The following is a 16,783-nucleotide window of genomic DNA, read 5'->3' as shown; positions in this document are numbered from 1 at the left end:
GCTCCGTCTTTCGGGTGAGATGTAATTGTAAGTGACTCTGCAGCTGATGCATAGTTCACACACCCTAGTCTCTGTAAGTCGCCTTGGATAAAGGCGTCACATGGGATCACATAAGGCCATATGATCTCATGACAACAGCGCTGAGCTGTTAGGTTGCCTTGAACATGAACAAGGTTGGTTCTGCCACTGTCTGAGATTGCCGCCCACACCATGACACTCCCACCACCAAATCTGTCAACCTGTCGCACACAGTTGGACGCAAAATGTTCATGACGTTGCCCGTATACCCAGGCTCTTCCATCTGCACGTCGAAGTAGAAATCTGGATTCATCACTGAACACCACGTTTCTCCATCTTTGTATGGGCCATACTCTGATTATGACATCACTGAAGTAGTCAACGATGTTGCAGTGAAAGAATCACTCCTCTAACTGATCTTGCTCGGATACCTGCCACCCGTAGGTGGTTTCTGACAGTCTGGTCAGAAATTCTACGCACTCCTGGTACTGTAGATGTTGTAGAGGTTGCAGTGGTGAACCTGTCACGTAAATGACGTAGGCGTCTAAATCTGATTCAGAAATCAGAGGCAGAACCAGAATAAATGTCTTGTATATGTTTAAAATTAAAGCAAATTGTAAATGTGTGTTGGAATATTGTTTCAAAATTGTTTAACGCAAAAAATAATAATAAATTAAACCGTTGATGTGTGGCCGAAAATGTCTCACCGATGATGTACCCTTTCTCAGTCAAAACTGTTTCAGTATCTAAAAAGCTTAGAGGGAACACTGCTTATAACGTGTCTTGTTATTGCTAACTTGTTTACAAAATAAAAAAGAAAACAGCGTTTCAAATAATGCTTACCAGTTCATACAAGTTCTAATTGCGATTCAGAAATATCAGCTGCTGAACAGTTTCACATTGCAAACACAGATCGGATGTTACTGTAACCCCCGGTTGGGATGTTCATATACAGTTCTTGCTAATTTATTTTTGAACCCAAGAAGTAGGGTTGCAACCTTTATAAAACAATTATTAATTAATACTTGCACTTTTACTTGCAACTTTTTTTGCACAATGCAGGATACCCCAAAGTAGCTTTATAACATTTATTCCCCTGGTCCCAACCTAGTCTGTTGAAAATAAATGCACATTTTCTCCAAAACTAAATACTTCTGACTGGGTATCTTTTTGTAAACTGTAGATAAGAGTTCTCTATTCTTTCATTTTTTCTAACTTAATGAGATCCCTGGGCTTGACTCTTCGCTACCAGTTCATCAAGCAATGTTGTCACTTTGCACATTGAAAGTTGCTGATGGCAAAGTTCCTGTTTCTTTGGTTTAAAAAAGTAATTTTTTTTCACATTCTGAATGCTTTGTCAATAGATGGTGTCTCAGCTGTGCAGACTTAAGAGTTTCGTTTGACAAAACCTCCTGACAAATAATGCACTGGGGCTTTGGGTCGTCTATCCAGTAATGTGAATACCAGTGCTGGTCCCCGCAACATTTCTAATGCAGCTTATTGCACTCACTGAGTTGCCAACTTCACTCGATGTACACGTACATATATGAAATTGGCTACAAAGCTGCATGCAAAACCGAGTGATTTACAGCTGGAGGTGGCAAATCGTAAAAAAACAAACATTGGACAACTACTTCTTTTAAAAAAGATGCTTCTGTATTAAATGCTAGTACTGTATACCTAGTTTAACTGTTTTTAAGAATATTGATAGTACGTTGTTGTACTATGTGTAAAATACAGTACTGTGTATACTTTCTACAACTGTGGTATACATCGTTTTTCCATATACATACAATTGAAAATGTGGTTTTTCGCTTTATAACAACGTTCGGTTACATATGAGCACCTAAATGAGATATGACAAGTTTCTTTTGAATGTGGGTCTCCTTAAACACACCACATCAGGATCCCACTTAACACTAGAACCGCCACTGTAGTCATTTTGACGGTTTTCACTTTTAAAATTTAAATTACTCTGCGTGCGTTGAAGATCCACGGTTGTCTGTTCTTGACATTTCCTAAACACATGTATTAAATATCCTGACGGCGTTTGAAAGTCAGAATCGCAAAAATAAAAAATAAGCACTACCTAGAACTGCCATTTTGACAGCTTGTTACAATACATGCTTTTATTGTCAATATAACCTACAATACGCTATTTTTTATATGTACACAAGCCAGTTTGTTATCTCTACCTCTGCTGAGTTTACAGCAGTATGTATTTGAATAAAATATTGCTCTTGAAGTCTAGATATGTGTTATCCAAATCTCTATTGTAGTCCTATCAATTCCTTGGAGAAATGCCGTCTGGCTGTCTACATGATCATAGTGTCTGCTGTCATATTATTATTACAATAATTTTTCTGGGTGACAATGTGGTACTTAGGACGATGTAACCGTGCTTAGGAAAAGGGATGAATGTTACCAATTACATTTTTTTATTTCACTGTAATTAGCAAAACAGTTGAAGAAAAAATAAACAAATAAAAAAAGCCTGGTTGGAACAGTAAACAAAGCAAGAAGAGCATTTCCACCATCTGCACTAAACTTAGTACCCATGAAAGCTATCAACAGTGTCCAGTTGCTGTATTTTACAATGTACTGGACATGGCAGCCATCAATTCCATCGTTTTGTACAGTGAATGCACCAGGGAAAATATAATCTTATGATGCTAGCCACGGAGCTTTGGCAGAAACATTTTGATCAGAAAACTGCAAAACGGTAGGGAAACGCAACCTGGATACAGTGCACATCAAGTGACAAACGCAACAGAAAACAATGCCAGGTAACTAAATGCAATAAAAATAAAACGTCCGATATCTGTGCCCAGTGTGAAAGCGCAGTATGTGGTAAATGCACACGACAAGTGTGTACATTTGTGTGGAGTTTTTTTCTTTCATAAATAATTATTTCGATTTTACAATTCTGTATGTAGGCCTACATATAACCAGTTTACAGCTGGTTACACAATATTCTCTTTTTGAAATGGGCAGCAGTGTGGAGTAGTAGGTAGGGCTCTGGACTCCTGACCGGAGGGTCGTGGGTTCAACCCCAGGTGGGGGACACTGCTGCTGTCACCCTTGAGCAAGGTACTTTACCTAGATTGCTCCAGTAAAAACCCAACTGTATAAATGGGTAATTGAATGTAAAAATAATGTGTAAAAAATAATGTAATTGTGTGAAAATAACTATGCAGTAGGCTAATGTGAAAAAAAGACTTATTTCTGTAAAATTACTTTTTTACAATTTTGTATGTACATAGCAGTTTACACCTGTTGACACTATCTTCTTTTGAAATGTTTATTTTATTATAGTTTCCTTTTACACGTCATGCATTATGCAAACCAATTTAGAAAAAAAACCCTTATTTTTGTAAATAATTAGTTTGTTTTTACAATTTTGTATGTACATATAGCAGTTTACACCTGTTTACACAATATCTTCTTTTGAAATGTTTATTTTATCATAGTTTTTCCTTTTTTTACTTCATGCATTATATGCTCTATTATAAAGCCTTTTATGTTTATTTTTTTCATTTAAATACAGTGTTTCTGCTATGCAAATGTTAACTATGATGTTCATAAATAAAACTTGAGAGTTGTATCTGATAGTTTGTGTTTCATTTTCATATCGAAGCCGTTTAAAATGTACCCGTCAATATGACTACCGCTGGCGGTTCTAGGTAGTAGCATAAACTCGGCGGTTCTAGTGTTAATGCGAGACTGATGGGTGCACATCACTTCAGACCAGATTTTAAGATAATTTCTATTTTCCAGATGTTGCCCATGCTGCACCCATGGGATTTCATATGCAGCTCTTCAAAACACAAATGGGGTCCTCCTGCTGCTACCCAGCTCCACAGCTGAATGAGACCAAGGCACTGGGAAGATTAATGCCCTGCCCTAGGGTACACAGTCATTGGATGAGCTGGGATTTATAAACAGAAATTACATCCTATAGTAAAACCTAAATTGTTGCATATTGAATTTCCCAGATGTTTTTTTTTTTTTTTTTTTTAAATAGGCAAGTAACAGCATGTGTGTTCAGTAATCCAAATTACTTTAAATGTTTATAAATAAATACATTTTAAAAAAGTATTAAGTATTACCTGTACATTTACATCTTCTTTTTTGAATATAAGGGATCGGACTTCATCGGGATCCACATTAAATATAGCTTGCACCAGCGGTGGCTGAAACATAGCAAAAAAACAGAATAGTGAGCATTACCCTCATTGACAATCAAATCAAATCAAACACAGGGGTGTGCAATTTTTTAAATAAAAACTTGTCAAATGGACAAAATGCTAGAAAATAAATAAATAAAACTACTTGTCCCCTCCCTGCCGCACAAAAAACACACACAAAAAGGCAGAGATGCCAACTTATGAAAGTAGAAAATAGGAGCACAGTAGCAGAAATATAGTATAGTTTCAACATCAAAACTATAACAACACCTCAAGAAAGATTTAACAGTTTTTTATTTACCTTTCTACTACTTTGTACCTATCAAAACACAAAATGCTGTGTAGTATCCAATAATTAATTAATTATTTAAAAGCGAGTTAAACCTCAAAACACATTTGCACAAACACACAGTAATGGGGAGTGTCAGATTTTGCTTATTGCTGGCGTTTCTTCGTACCTATGCGAGTGATACAGTCATGACGCCCACCATGACTTTCACAGAGAAGTCTGTCCGGCAGTATTCACAGTAGACAGGAGATTGGGACACTGGACTTCTTTTAATGCATGACCATCCTGTGGTAAATTCCTCTCGATATTTCTGACAAGCCAACCTCAATTTTTTTGATTGAGGAGAGTGACATTTTTTGTTTGATATGCGATTCCTATTTTAATAACCAATAAGTAAGGATGGGATTTTGTTCAAAATCACAGAGGATGGGGGAAATGGTGTGAAGTCACGGGGATGAAAATTCAACTTTTATTTTTTATATATATATATATATATGAGTAACCCGGTCGTTGGTTTGCCCCTTTCAAAGCAGACCCAGGACACAGGAAATGGAGTTTCAACTGCGGTTGCGCTATTTTTAATAAACACAAAAATAAACACAAACACAAAACAAAACCTAACTCCGTTTTGGAGTACTTACTAAACGGGTTATTCCCTGACTAACTTGCAGGACGGCTAAGCCGTTTACCTGGCACCACGGAACATAAACCAAAACCACACAGGTTTAACACAGCACGTACTTCTTTTCTGACTGCTCGGAAGCAGAGCACCTCTCTTCTGCTTCCTTCTACTCAGCAGCCCCGTGCAGACTGACTGCACATCTTAAATACCCCTGCACCTAGTACTAATTGATAATAGCTACCAGGTGCGGGTGATAATTAAACAAATAAAACAATTAATTTAAACAAAATGTGCATTTGGCCATGTTTTTGGCAGGGAAGATTTTAACCCCCTCCCTGCCGTGTTACAATCTATACATATATATACATATATATACATATATATATAAAAAAATCAGGTCCAAGTTTTAACCATGTAAAATCGGTAAGCTTCACATCATACACAACTATAAACAAACATGTTCGTTTTACACAACATTTGGTTGGGTTTCTACAGGACAGCAAACAAAAACTTTAGGTTTTACACATCTCTACAAAATAACGTCTGAAGTTCAAAAAGATTGTCTCTCTGTGTGCATCTGCTGCTTCTGCTGTGGTACAGTTTGCAGTTATTTTACGTTTTGGTTTGTTTGTTTACATATTGTAGCGTGCACGGGGGAAGGCAGCAGTAGGGCTGGTAGGTGACGTAATCACATACAAAGACATAAGCCCGGCTCTTTTGTACAGTGGTATCGGCGTTATGCTTTAATGAGAGGTTTCGGGTTCGCGCCTGCCCTCCGCCTGTGTGTGGATTGCGCCTGCCTACGTTAACCGAGATCACTACAATATTATTCTGATACAACATGTTGTGCATGTTTGATGCCTTTCTGGAGCTCCGGTCATCCCGAAGTACTTTTTTTTTTTTTTTAATGCAGAAAAAGTATTACAGCAAGGAGTTGGGAATCTCATTTCCATGTTTTTCCAGAACTGGTAAACGTCACATTTCATTTCACTGACAATTTCGTAGTAAGCACGGTATTCAAGTTGTGCTACACAGTTGTCTTCAAACAGTAGAATGGTCTCAAAAACACTGCTTTCTCAGCTATGCTGAAGTACTTCGCTTGATTTGGGTCAAAGACCCAACCGACAACGAAAAAAGCAGCTGCAGGTTGACAAAAATTGGGCAGTAGAGTTAAGTTGCACCTGCAATCAATTTGACAGCGCTGAAAAAAAATCCAAAGTGTGAACAGCTACATTGCAAAGTAAAGCAACCAAGCTAGTTCAACATCATTAGCTAAACCGTGAAAGTGTTTTATTGGGGTTTTTTCCCCCATTAAGGTGGAATTTCAATTTGTGTTGGTAAGGTTCAATGTTCTCTACTAAAATCACTGAATCCGTGTCCACCTTACTGACAAGCAACCAAGTAAACGTGCGACTGATAATGATAGCAAGGTGACATTTGAGCAGCGGTTTCTGAAGGACCCCTAAACTGGTTACTATAAGCAACCCAGCTCAGACCTTTTAGTCGGTTAAAATGCCACAATAAAAACCGTCAGTGACATACAGTTAAGAACTATTAATTTAATTAAAATGGAAAAATAGACACATAATATTGAAAGAATATTTCATAAACGTTCAGGGACAATCCATCATTTATTTATTTAATAAAAATCATAGCATTATACCCCTTCGCTGTAGCAGAACCTCCAAAACAGTAGCTGCTACGGCCAAATCGTAGCAGTTGGCATGTCTGAAAAGGTAGGATTTGGTTCTATAACAGTGAACACAAATCAGCCAATTAGTGATTAACAGGGGTGGATCTAGCCTTGTAGCTTGACGGGTTCACTAAATTCTTCAAGATACACAAAAGGTTCCCTGTGACCCCATGTCAACTCATCAAATGTTTAACATACTTTAACAAAATGTTCCTTTCAGTGCAGTTTGGAACACATTTGCTCGTAAATTTATATAAGCTAAATCCAACTCCTGGTGTACAGGTGTTTTAGTTTGTTATATCACAGATACAAAATCATTGCCAACTATTACTGCTGCTTTGTGGAATTCTGATTTTTCTTGACGATCTTTCGGTTTTGTGATTTTTAAAAGGACTTGCATGTTACTTGTCAAGTTTCTCAGCATTTTTTACTGTTTTTCTACCAAAATGCATGCGATATTTACAGTAGGTGCCAACATTTTACAGCTATTTTTCCTCATCTAACATCTGGTCCTGTGATGGCTAACTGAAACAGTGTTGCAGCACGGGGATCCTGGTGTCCTGGTTTCATTCCCAGATGGTTTTATTTTTGGGGGGGTGGGGGGGTGGTGGGGCAGCGAGGCAACATTCTTTCTCTGCACTACTCACTGAAAAATAAATACATAAATTAATATATTAATATATAAACACATTTCATGGCAATGTGTTTATATATTAAATACATAAATTAATCTATAAACACATTGCCATGAAAATTAGTCTTATTTTTAAAAAATTCAGTGTACAGAATCTCATAGAAGCATTTCATTTCTATCATTGTAAACATGTTTGTCAATCTTCACGTTGTAATAGGTTTCACAAAATCGATCGATTGTGCATGTCCAATGAATATAAAAAAGTGTTTATATATATATATATATATATATATATATATATATATATATATATATATATATATATATATAAACATATTTAAACCTAAAGTTGGTCTTGAAATGTTTCTAAACAGTAAACTATTTTTTTTATATATAAAACATCCCAAGTACACACTTGACCACGAAGTGTTATAAAATTACACAACACGATTAACAACCAATACCTTAGTGACACTGGTGTTTTTTTTTTTTTTTTTTTTTACTTTACTAGATTGCTGCATTAATGTCAGGTTTATGTACTAAGAAAGCAGTATCACTTGTTTGCTAAATTTACAAAAAACATAATACCTTAAGTTTAAAAGACTATTCAAAACAGTATACTTCAAATCTACAGTATAATTCAAAGCATTTGAGCTTGCAACAGTCACATTTTATTGAGAACATTGTCATTTACACATATATATATATATATATATATATATATATATATATATATATATATAATCTCCCACAATACACCCTTTTCTTTAAATACAAACAGCTGTCAGTAGCCATATCATTTGAATTTTAACTGTAACTTGTTTTTGGCCTGCAGGAAAGGAAGGATGGAAGCTATTGTACAGTATGGTATTAAAACAAACTGTACAAATTGTCAATGCAATATTCCTTTAATATAATAATAAATACACAACACACAAGGCCTGCGGAAACCTGAGCCTTCATTTAAACCACTACTCAATTGTTAATTTTTTTTTCCCTACATTTAAGATTGACACAAAAAATAAAATTAGGCCAAAAAGTCTTGTGCATTGAGAAAATTCTAATATTTCCAGCAAGGAAATAAAGAAAGCCAAATCTCACCTTTACATCCTGAGTAGGCAAATGTGAAGCAGGTTGAAAACTGTCCAGAGGAACTTTCGAAACAAAAGTAGAGGGATCCTCTTCCACCTCCTCCAAGACAACAATACACACACGGCTCATCCGATCCTCTTTCAAAACAACCCTATTATATTCCAAACCTTCTGCTGCACTGCTCCAGTAACAAGGTACAAAGGGAGCCGTCAGACAGTTGCCTTATAAAAGCCAGAGGGCATGATATAGTAGAAATTCACACCACTGGTTCAAGTATACAGCAGTAGCAGAATGATTCAAGCAGGAACTCATTAAAATGCACTCATTAAAATCATTTCAAATTTTTAAACCCAAAGGGAAAACAAAACACACACCCACGCAATATTCCAATGTGCTGATCGTTTACTTGAGCCTGGTGAAGACAACAATATTTAGAACCACTGAACTCCCCATTTATCCAGAGGCTGCTGAAACAAGCAATTTGGCTCACAATTATCTGCATCCAGCAGTTGCGCCGACACCAACAAAAGGCTTCCTGATAACATGTAAAAACCAGGCACGTTAAAATAATGCTCGACTCATCTGATCATTTGCATACATGAGAATTTTCACACTGAGCGAGCGCAGCCGTGCAAGAGCAGACAGTGGCACTGCCGACTGCATTGCCTTTATGAGAGGGCTTGCTCATCCACACAGAGCAATCATTGTTGCAAGTGATAGGGTAGCTTTGCAAATAGCCGAGTAAAGCAGTAGTCCATGTGACCCAGAATAAACAGGAGTGGAGAAAAGGTGCTGGTACAGTAGTCTCACATAAGCAAAATAGAGAGGTCGCTCAGTCCTAGCCGGAAGGATTTTAGGCAAGGTCACTTCTAAAAGCATACATTCTTAAGAGCTGCTCAGAAAATCATTTCAAGTCTTACTTGATTGATTCACAAAGTATGGATAGTCCAGTGGTATGCAGAGGGCTCTACTGTGTTACTTGGATTCAATTCACCCTTTCGTTTAAATGACTTTAGGCAAATTCCTTTTCCAGTGTTTGAGTATAGCCCTGTACTGCTTCTGCTCTGCCTGAGTTACCAGGCAACTGCAACAGTATTGTCATGAAGTACAGATAGGTCAGACCATGTGCTCCAGTGGGAATCACACTATAGAAGTACAAAGCATGCAATTGTTCAGTCTCCACCAGAGATTCTGACAGCTATACTTCATGTTCAGCAAGCCTATGCTGAAGTGACCATTTTCACTGAAGATGCAGTTACAGCAGCCACTGCAGGTGTCCTGATGAAAGGAAGTTGTGCACTACAGCACCATCATCCTAGCTTGGTATGCGCTGCTTGAGCTGGTGAATGAACAGCAGAGTGTGAAAGCAAGAATTATTGCGTCAGATCCTTTCCATTTGAAGTCTTTTAATCACTCGAATGCCTACATTGATGTGAAGCAATGGAACACTGTAGGCTTACCCCTTCTGCTTAAATTTTATGGAAAGCAATCCTTTCACTTTATAGAATCCTCCTCTTGGGCGTCCCTGTCGGAGCCATACAACTATATGAATTCTCCATCTAGAGCAGGAATCAGGCAGATGAGCAAAACACAAATCAGCATCACTTCAGCAACTCTTCTGTATAACTCCATCATGGAGCAAGAAGCTCTCTCCTCCACAATGAATCAGGACTACCCAAGAAGACTTGCCTGCTATAATTCCATCCAGATGAGGCACTCAGATCAGGAGCTATCCAACTCCCTCCCTGTCCCCGATCCCAAAGAACAAAACTGCTTTTTGGGCAGGTTTCTCATAAACACAATCTGTGCCAGCTACGTGACTAATCAGCTTGACCATAAAAGACTCTGTGAGCAAGCTTCAGTATCCCCCCCCCTCCACTGTAAGCCACAGAGAAATCTCTCCACCTTATTGGCTATTCTGACGAACAGTGCTCCGCTTTCTACGCAGCCTACTGACTAGCTCCAGCAGTTCTTAACTGCCTCACCACACGCAACCCATTATATGCCAAGGTTTAAAAGCATAAAATCCAAAGTCTTAAAAACAGCAGTCTTCTACCAAATGTTTAACCTTTCACATTTTCCCAGTGTTTAAATTACAGTAATGTAATGTATTGCAAACCACTATAACTGAATTATGTATTTAATATATGAAATGAACACCAAAAGTAAACAATGACGATAAACTGATAATGCATATGCATATGAAGTAAATAAAAAATAAATTACAGATTTACAGCTTTCTAATTTTACTATGGATTAAAACTGCAGGCTAAGAGACCAATACATTATATAAGGAAAAGATCCTACTGTATGTAACAGACAAAAACTAGCATTCCAGTGTGCGAGTCATTTTCCTTTCCGCAAATGCCTTCTCAGCTTTAACTAACAGCTTCCAGCACTTTGTTCAGCATGCCTAGTGCAAAAGTGTTTTAAAAACTACGATTAACATGTGAACAATTAAAACGACTGCACTTCACAAAATAGTAGTGGTGGGACAAATACCTGAATATTCAAAACTAATACTTGACATGTATTCGGATACAAAAAATCAGATGTTCGTATTCACTAGAAATGAAGAAAATACCTTGCACTTACTCACCACCTCACCAGAAGCTGCACAACAGTTTAAAGAATGGCAAATAAAAAAGGAATGTGTGATATATATATATATATATATAAAATGATCAACACAGCAGCTCTTGAGCCTCTATTTAAAAGTTTTAGACAGCAAAAAGTAAATAACCCAGATTATGCGTGCACGCATAGTGATCTCTATGGAGGCCATCTGGGTCAAAAACACGTTGTGATGCTTTAGAGCGAGTCAGAATCTCATGGGACAGAAAAAAGGCAAGCACGTCATTCTGAAATGCTTCGCTAAACAGTGCCCAAATATTGTGTAGTGATTTTTATATAGATTTTATATTTTCTGTTGCGACTTTGTTATGTGGAATGTAATAAACGAGAACCAAAGCGGCGAGTCCCGCCCCTCCCTTCATTTTACAATATCACTGCAACGTTTGTTTTATTTGAAGTGTTTAAACATTAAATTTCAGTTTCCGTTTGCTGGTTCAGCTACAAAAAAGGCACAAGTAAACCTCAAGTTATTACTTTATAAAAACGTGTCGATGGACGCTGTTTGCTGTGTAGAAACGGCAATGGCAAGGAATGAAAAAATAAAAAATGCAATGTCAACGTTACTTACTATTTATTTCAGGAATAAACAAAACAATGTATAACTTGAACTGCTATTTGACATCCTTTGTTTTGTAGTTAATTCACTGGGGTAAAGTAAGTCCTACACAACTTATTCTTTACTCCTGGGATATTTTTCTGTTTGAACGTGTTACATATTATAAGGTCTTGCTGTAAAATAAAAGGCACACACACGGGCCCTTGCTGCTATGCAATCTCTGCCTGCGTTCAGAGCAATATAATGGCTTTTATTACTTTTTGAAAAACGAACGAATATCCTAATGAATGTTTAAATTATGAACAAATATCCAAACATGAAAATCCTGTGTTCGTCCCAGCACTACAAAAGCGTGCATTTGGTTGCCCAGACCTGGAGCTCATTGTATTAAGTACTGAACAGTACATGCTGAGTGGTCTGTAAAAAACTCAAAAGGGACATTTCTGAATTTGTGAAAGATCAGAGCTGAGAGAGAGAGAGAGAGAGAGAGATTTTAATTGAAACTGGAAATTAAATGTTTTATTGCAGGAAATTTTAAATTACAGTGTAGCGGTTTCAAACAGGGTGTCTAAATGGGAGGCTACTTTTGTTTAAATATTAGTGAATGAACACGTGCGCGCGCACGCACGCACGCACGCACGCACGCACGCACACACACACTAAAAAGTCCCTGCCGGAAGCAGGCGGGTTAAAGTGCTCAAACAGTTTGCATTTCAAACAAACATTCTTGGAAGAGTAAATGACACTGTGAAATGAGGCTACTGCATTTCTTTTGAATCCCTTCGAGCCAACAATTTACAAAACATGTCTCAACATTGTATTGGCATGCTAATCTGCAATCCTGGAACATGGTCTTTACAGCACCATGTAAATACAAATTCAAGAGTGTGATTTTACACACAAAGAAAATAATAGATCACCAATCCATCCCCAGCTGTCGAATGTAAATCTTTAGAAACAGTTCTATCAACTGAAATCTGTTTAAATGTTAGAAGCTAAAATCCCAGTTCAAGACAAATTACATTATTTTACTTGTATATTGAATATGCTTGCTCATTGCGATTTGGTTCTGGTCTAAAACTAATAAGAACTACTGTATTTAATTGTACTGTATTTAATTTTGTGATAACATTATAATATCCTATTCATATTTTTATGCAGACATTGACCAATAAAAGCACTTGTCTAATGCAATTCAGATGCAGAATATTCTGTCATGTTTCATTGTTTGTTAATGGACAGTGATACTGTACACTTAGAAAATGCATTTAGTACACAAACATTAAATACATTTAAGGTTTTTTTTTGTTTGTTTGTTTGTTTTGTTACTCAATTTTACAATATTTTTACCAATATTTGCCAGTCAATGTTCCAAAAAAATAAATTAAATAAATTAAATTAAATAAATCTGTTTGTCAAGACCATCAACATGCCGGGAAAGTCTCAGGAATTTTACACATTCCTTTGTGGCCCACACAGCTAGACTGCTAAACTAAGAGAGGTCTAGCTACAGCAGCTACATTTCAAAATCTCAAACTCTGTCCCATAGAACATATCCATTAAAAGTTCCCCATTTCTTGGAAAAAAACATTTGTCACAGACTGAAATAGCAGGTTCTAGAAGGGTGGAGTACTCGGAGGTACTGTATACTGATTTTAAAGGGAAGTGGATGACTCATACAGCCCAGGGCATTTCCAACCACCAGATCTAACCTATTGGATGCTATAATAAAGGCATTACATTTATCTTAACACATGCAAAGCTTTTGCATAAATTTAAAAAGTCTTTCTGACTGCAGAGTGTACTGTAGGTGAGTTGGTGACTATCAGGCAATCAGAACCCTGTGTACTGTGTACTACAGTTTATACCACAAGCGTGGGTATATCTAGTGTGGGATACATTTAACATGAGTGGGAGAACATGCTTAGGTTTGAATGTGCCTGTGGTTTACATTGCAATCCAGTGGTGTGCTGCTGAAATTCTGGGTGGAGCCGTGTTTCGGTATTCAAACAATAGTACCAGCAATACGTGTTTTATAACAACTTTAAAAATAGAACTTCAAAAAATAACTTCAAATTTCTATTGTTTTGATTTGGATTCTGATTTCCTTGACAACGAGTTTAGTCACGAAATGCCAGTTACAGATCTGCCTGCATCTGACTTATCCAAAACAGCCAGAAGCCCTTCCATTAAGGCGAGGAATGGTAGGAAATAGAGACTGCAAACCGACAGACTGAACTCAAGCTTCTACCTAAAAAGACAGTTGCGAAGAGGCTATAAACAGGGTTCGAAATTAATCCACGTCGAAGCATAGTCTGTTGACAATAAAAGCAAAGATCCATCAGGTATAACAATCCCTGAATTATTGTATATATATATTTTTTTTAAATTACACATTTTATTGCTATTTATTTAAAAATATATACTTGTGATCTACACAAAATACTGAATGATAGTTAGGCATACAGTTTTTATTCACCTTATTTTATTCAACTGATCATTCCGTATCCCTTTATATAAATCACAAGGAACAAAATGTTCTGCTGAAGGTTCAACTAGCTTTCCTCACACCCACAGGACATGTGCAGCAGTAAACCTTTGTATTAAAACTAGTGCTGGGACAAACACACTGTAAACATAAGAGCTGGCTGTGTTACATGCTCTCAGATCAGGAACTAACTAACACTGTGCATAGGAGCTGCAGCATGCTATTTCTCCATATTACACCGTACAATTAAAAGGTACAGTCACCAATTCCACACACAACACTTGCATAATATCTCAAATAGAAACATGCCGGGTCCATTACATTCATCAGCTGCATAGATCAACCATTCAGTAGAATGAGGCAACAAACAAAGGAGCACAAAAATTAAGTTACTGTTTTAGTATCGCTTTAGTCTCTTCTACAGAAACAAGTAAAAGTTCAACTTGGAGGCCCCCTGGTGGTTGCAACTCAGGAAGTTTTCACAGGGCATCACTTTCAGTACTTCATTCACAAGGAGAAAATGCAGAACGTTACAATTTTCTGGAGCCTATCACAGACTGCACCAATAGAACCCTTCCCCCACTATTCTGAGAAATAGCAGGGCAAATGTGTTAACTCATCAACAGCCATAAAGTCTAGAAGCAGGACCGACATGCTACCAGTCCCTGTATCGTCATGGCAGTCCCAATTCCCCACCACGTGTCCCATGATCCAATGCAGGAGAGGAAAATCATGACTTTCTGGGAATTCATCACAGCACTCTCTCATATGCGCTGCCCTTTCTGTGTCATTAAGATGCAGAGAAGCAGTAATGTGCTGTGCCATGGTAAGGAACCAAGAGCTGGCATATTCAGTCAGGAATTCAACAGATGAAAGCTTATTGGTAATATATAGAAGTCATCAAATCTACTAGCTTGGCACCAGCTGTTCAATTTATAATAGGTTTTGCCCAGGATTAACAAGCTGTAAAACTGCATCACCGTTCATATCAATTCAGATGGTACTACTTTGTCAAGTTTGGCTGTTCTGCTCAGAGAATATTTTTACATCTCACTGCCCTCCCTATTGTAGGTGTCCAGCCAAGCAGTTTCCAAATGTTGGCAAGTATGCACATGTACCTGAACAGGGCACTGAACTAGTGAAAGAATTGGCACACGCTGATAACTAAATTTATTATAAGCACCGATTGGACAATCGGTCACACAACAACAAAAGGGAGATTCAAAATGTGCTTCGTTTCAGAACAGAGACACAGTAGATTCATTATTATACAGCTAGAAGATGACTACTGTCCAAACAAGCAGAGGCTGCAAGCGAAGGGTTGATAACCCACATAAAACACACTTTCCATGCTTCTGTACAAATGACTAATTCCAACTCATGTGCTGCATTTCTACTGTTGCAAAGAATTGCCTTTAGGAGGCCTGTCCCATTGTGATGTCACGGTTTTGAAATAGCTTTGCAGTTGAAGAAAAAACCCTTTTCCAATATACAGTATTACAGGAATCAATCATCACTCTTACCAGTTAAGAACATAAAAACATAGCTTATTAATCCCAGAATCTCATCAAGCAGCTTCTTGAAGGATCCCAGGGTGTCAGCTTCAACAACATTACTGGGGAGTTGGTTCCAGACCCTCACAATTCTCTGTGTAAAAAAGTGCCTCCTATTTTCTGTTGTGAATGCCCCTTTATCTAATCTCCATTTGTGACCCCTGGTCCTTGTTTCTTTTTTCAGGTCAAAAAAGTCCCCTGGGTCGACATTGTCTATACCTTTTAGAATTTTGAATGCTTGAATCAGATCACAGCGTAGTCTTCTTTGGTCAAGACCGAAAAGATTCAATTCTTTTAGCCTGTCTGCATACGACATGCCTTTTAAACCTGGGATAATTCTGGTCGCTCTTCTTTGCACTCTTTCTAAAGCAGAAATTTCCTTTTTGTAACGAGGTGACCAGAACTAAACACAATATTCTAGATGAGGTCATACTAATGCATTGTAAAGTTTTAACATTACTTCCCTTGATTTAAATTCAACACTTTTCACAATATATCCGGGCATCTTGTTGGCCTTTTTTTCATAGCTTCCCCACATTGTCTAGATGAAGACGTTTGAGTCAACAAACTCATTTTCATAGATTCCTTCTTCAATTTCAGTATCTCCCATATGATATTTATAATGCACATCTTTATTGTCATGAATCTTAAGGCATGAACCAATCACGATTGGATTCGCTGGTTACTATAGTTACCGCTTCAACCGAGTAGGCGTGTACTAAACATGAAGTAAACTGGGCTGATTTATCAGTCTGTCTATACAAAGTAACCAAAGATCTTCTATATAGAAGATCTTTGAAGAAACTGCTTAAGAAAAAAAAAAATCTTTAGAAGCTGCCGGGAGAGAGAGAGAGAGAGAGAGAGAGACGCATAAACACACACACACACACACAGGCAATACTTGCATCCTGAGCCATTTGAAAAAAAGGCATAATACAATCATCACTCACGTATCCGACCCTATAAAATTGACTTCACTGAGGGTTAAACACGGGTGACGCATATCTGATTATTTCA

The 16,783-nt window shown here is 37.4% G+C and overlaps 1 protein-coding gene across 3 annotated transcripts in view; it reads right to left on the bottom strand.

Moving 5' to 3' along the window:
• The window catches only part of LOC117394323 (serine/threonine-protein phosphatase 6 regulatory ankyrin repeat subunit A-like), a 62,383-nt gene that overhangs the window by 36,942 nt on the left and 8,658 nt on the right, over positions 1–16,783 (bottom strand). The window contains exons 1-2 of one of the 3 annotated variants that reach the window (XM_059010840.1): positions 8,545–9,048; positions 4,128–4,211 (exon numbers count right to left, since the gene is read on the bottom strand). The exons of 1 other annotated variant lie outside the window; for it this stretch is intronic. In XM_059010840.1, coding sequence (XP_058866823.1) covers positions 4,128–4,211; positions 8,545–8,664 — 204 coding nt within the window. In that variant the 5' untranslated portion in view covers positions 8,665–9,048. Of the gene's footprint in view, positions 1–4,127; positions 4,212–8,544; positions 9,049–16,783 lie in introns of those variants that run through there. One more of the 3 variants, XM_059010845.1, reaches the window with a different exon arrangement.

The sequence above is a fragment of the Acipenser ruthenus genome, chromosome 3 (genome assembly GCF_902713425.1).
Source record: "Acipenser ruthenus chromosome 3, fAciRut3.2 maternal haplotype, whole genome shotgun sequence".
NCBI lineage: Eukaryota > Metazoa > Chordata > Actinopteri > Acipenseriformes > Acipenseridae > Acipenser > Acipenser ruthenus.
This window is presented reverse-complemented; position numbering and strand designations above follow the sequence as displayed.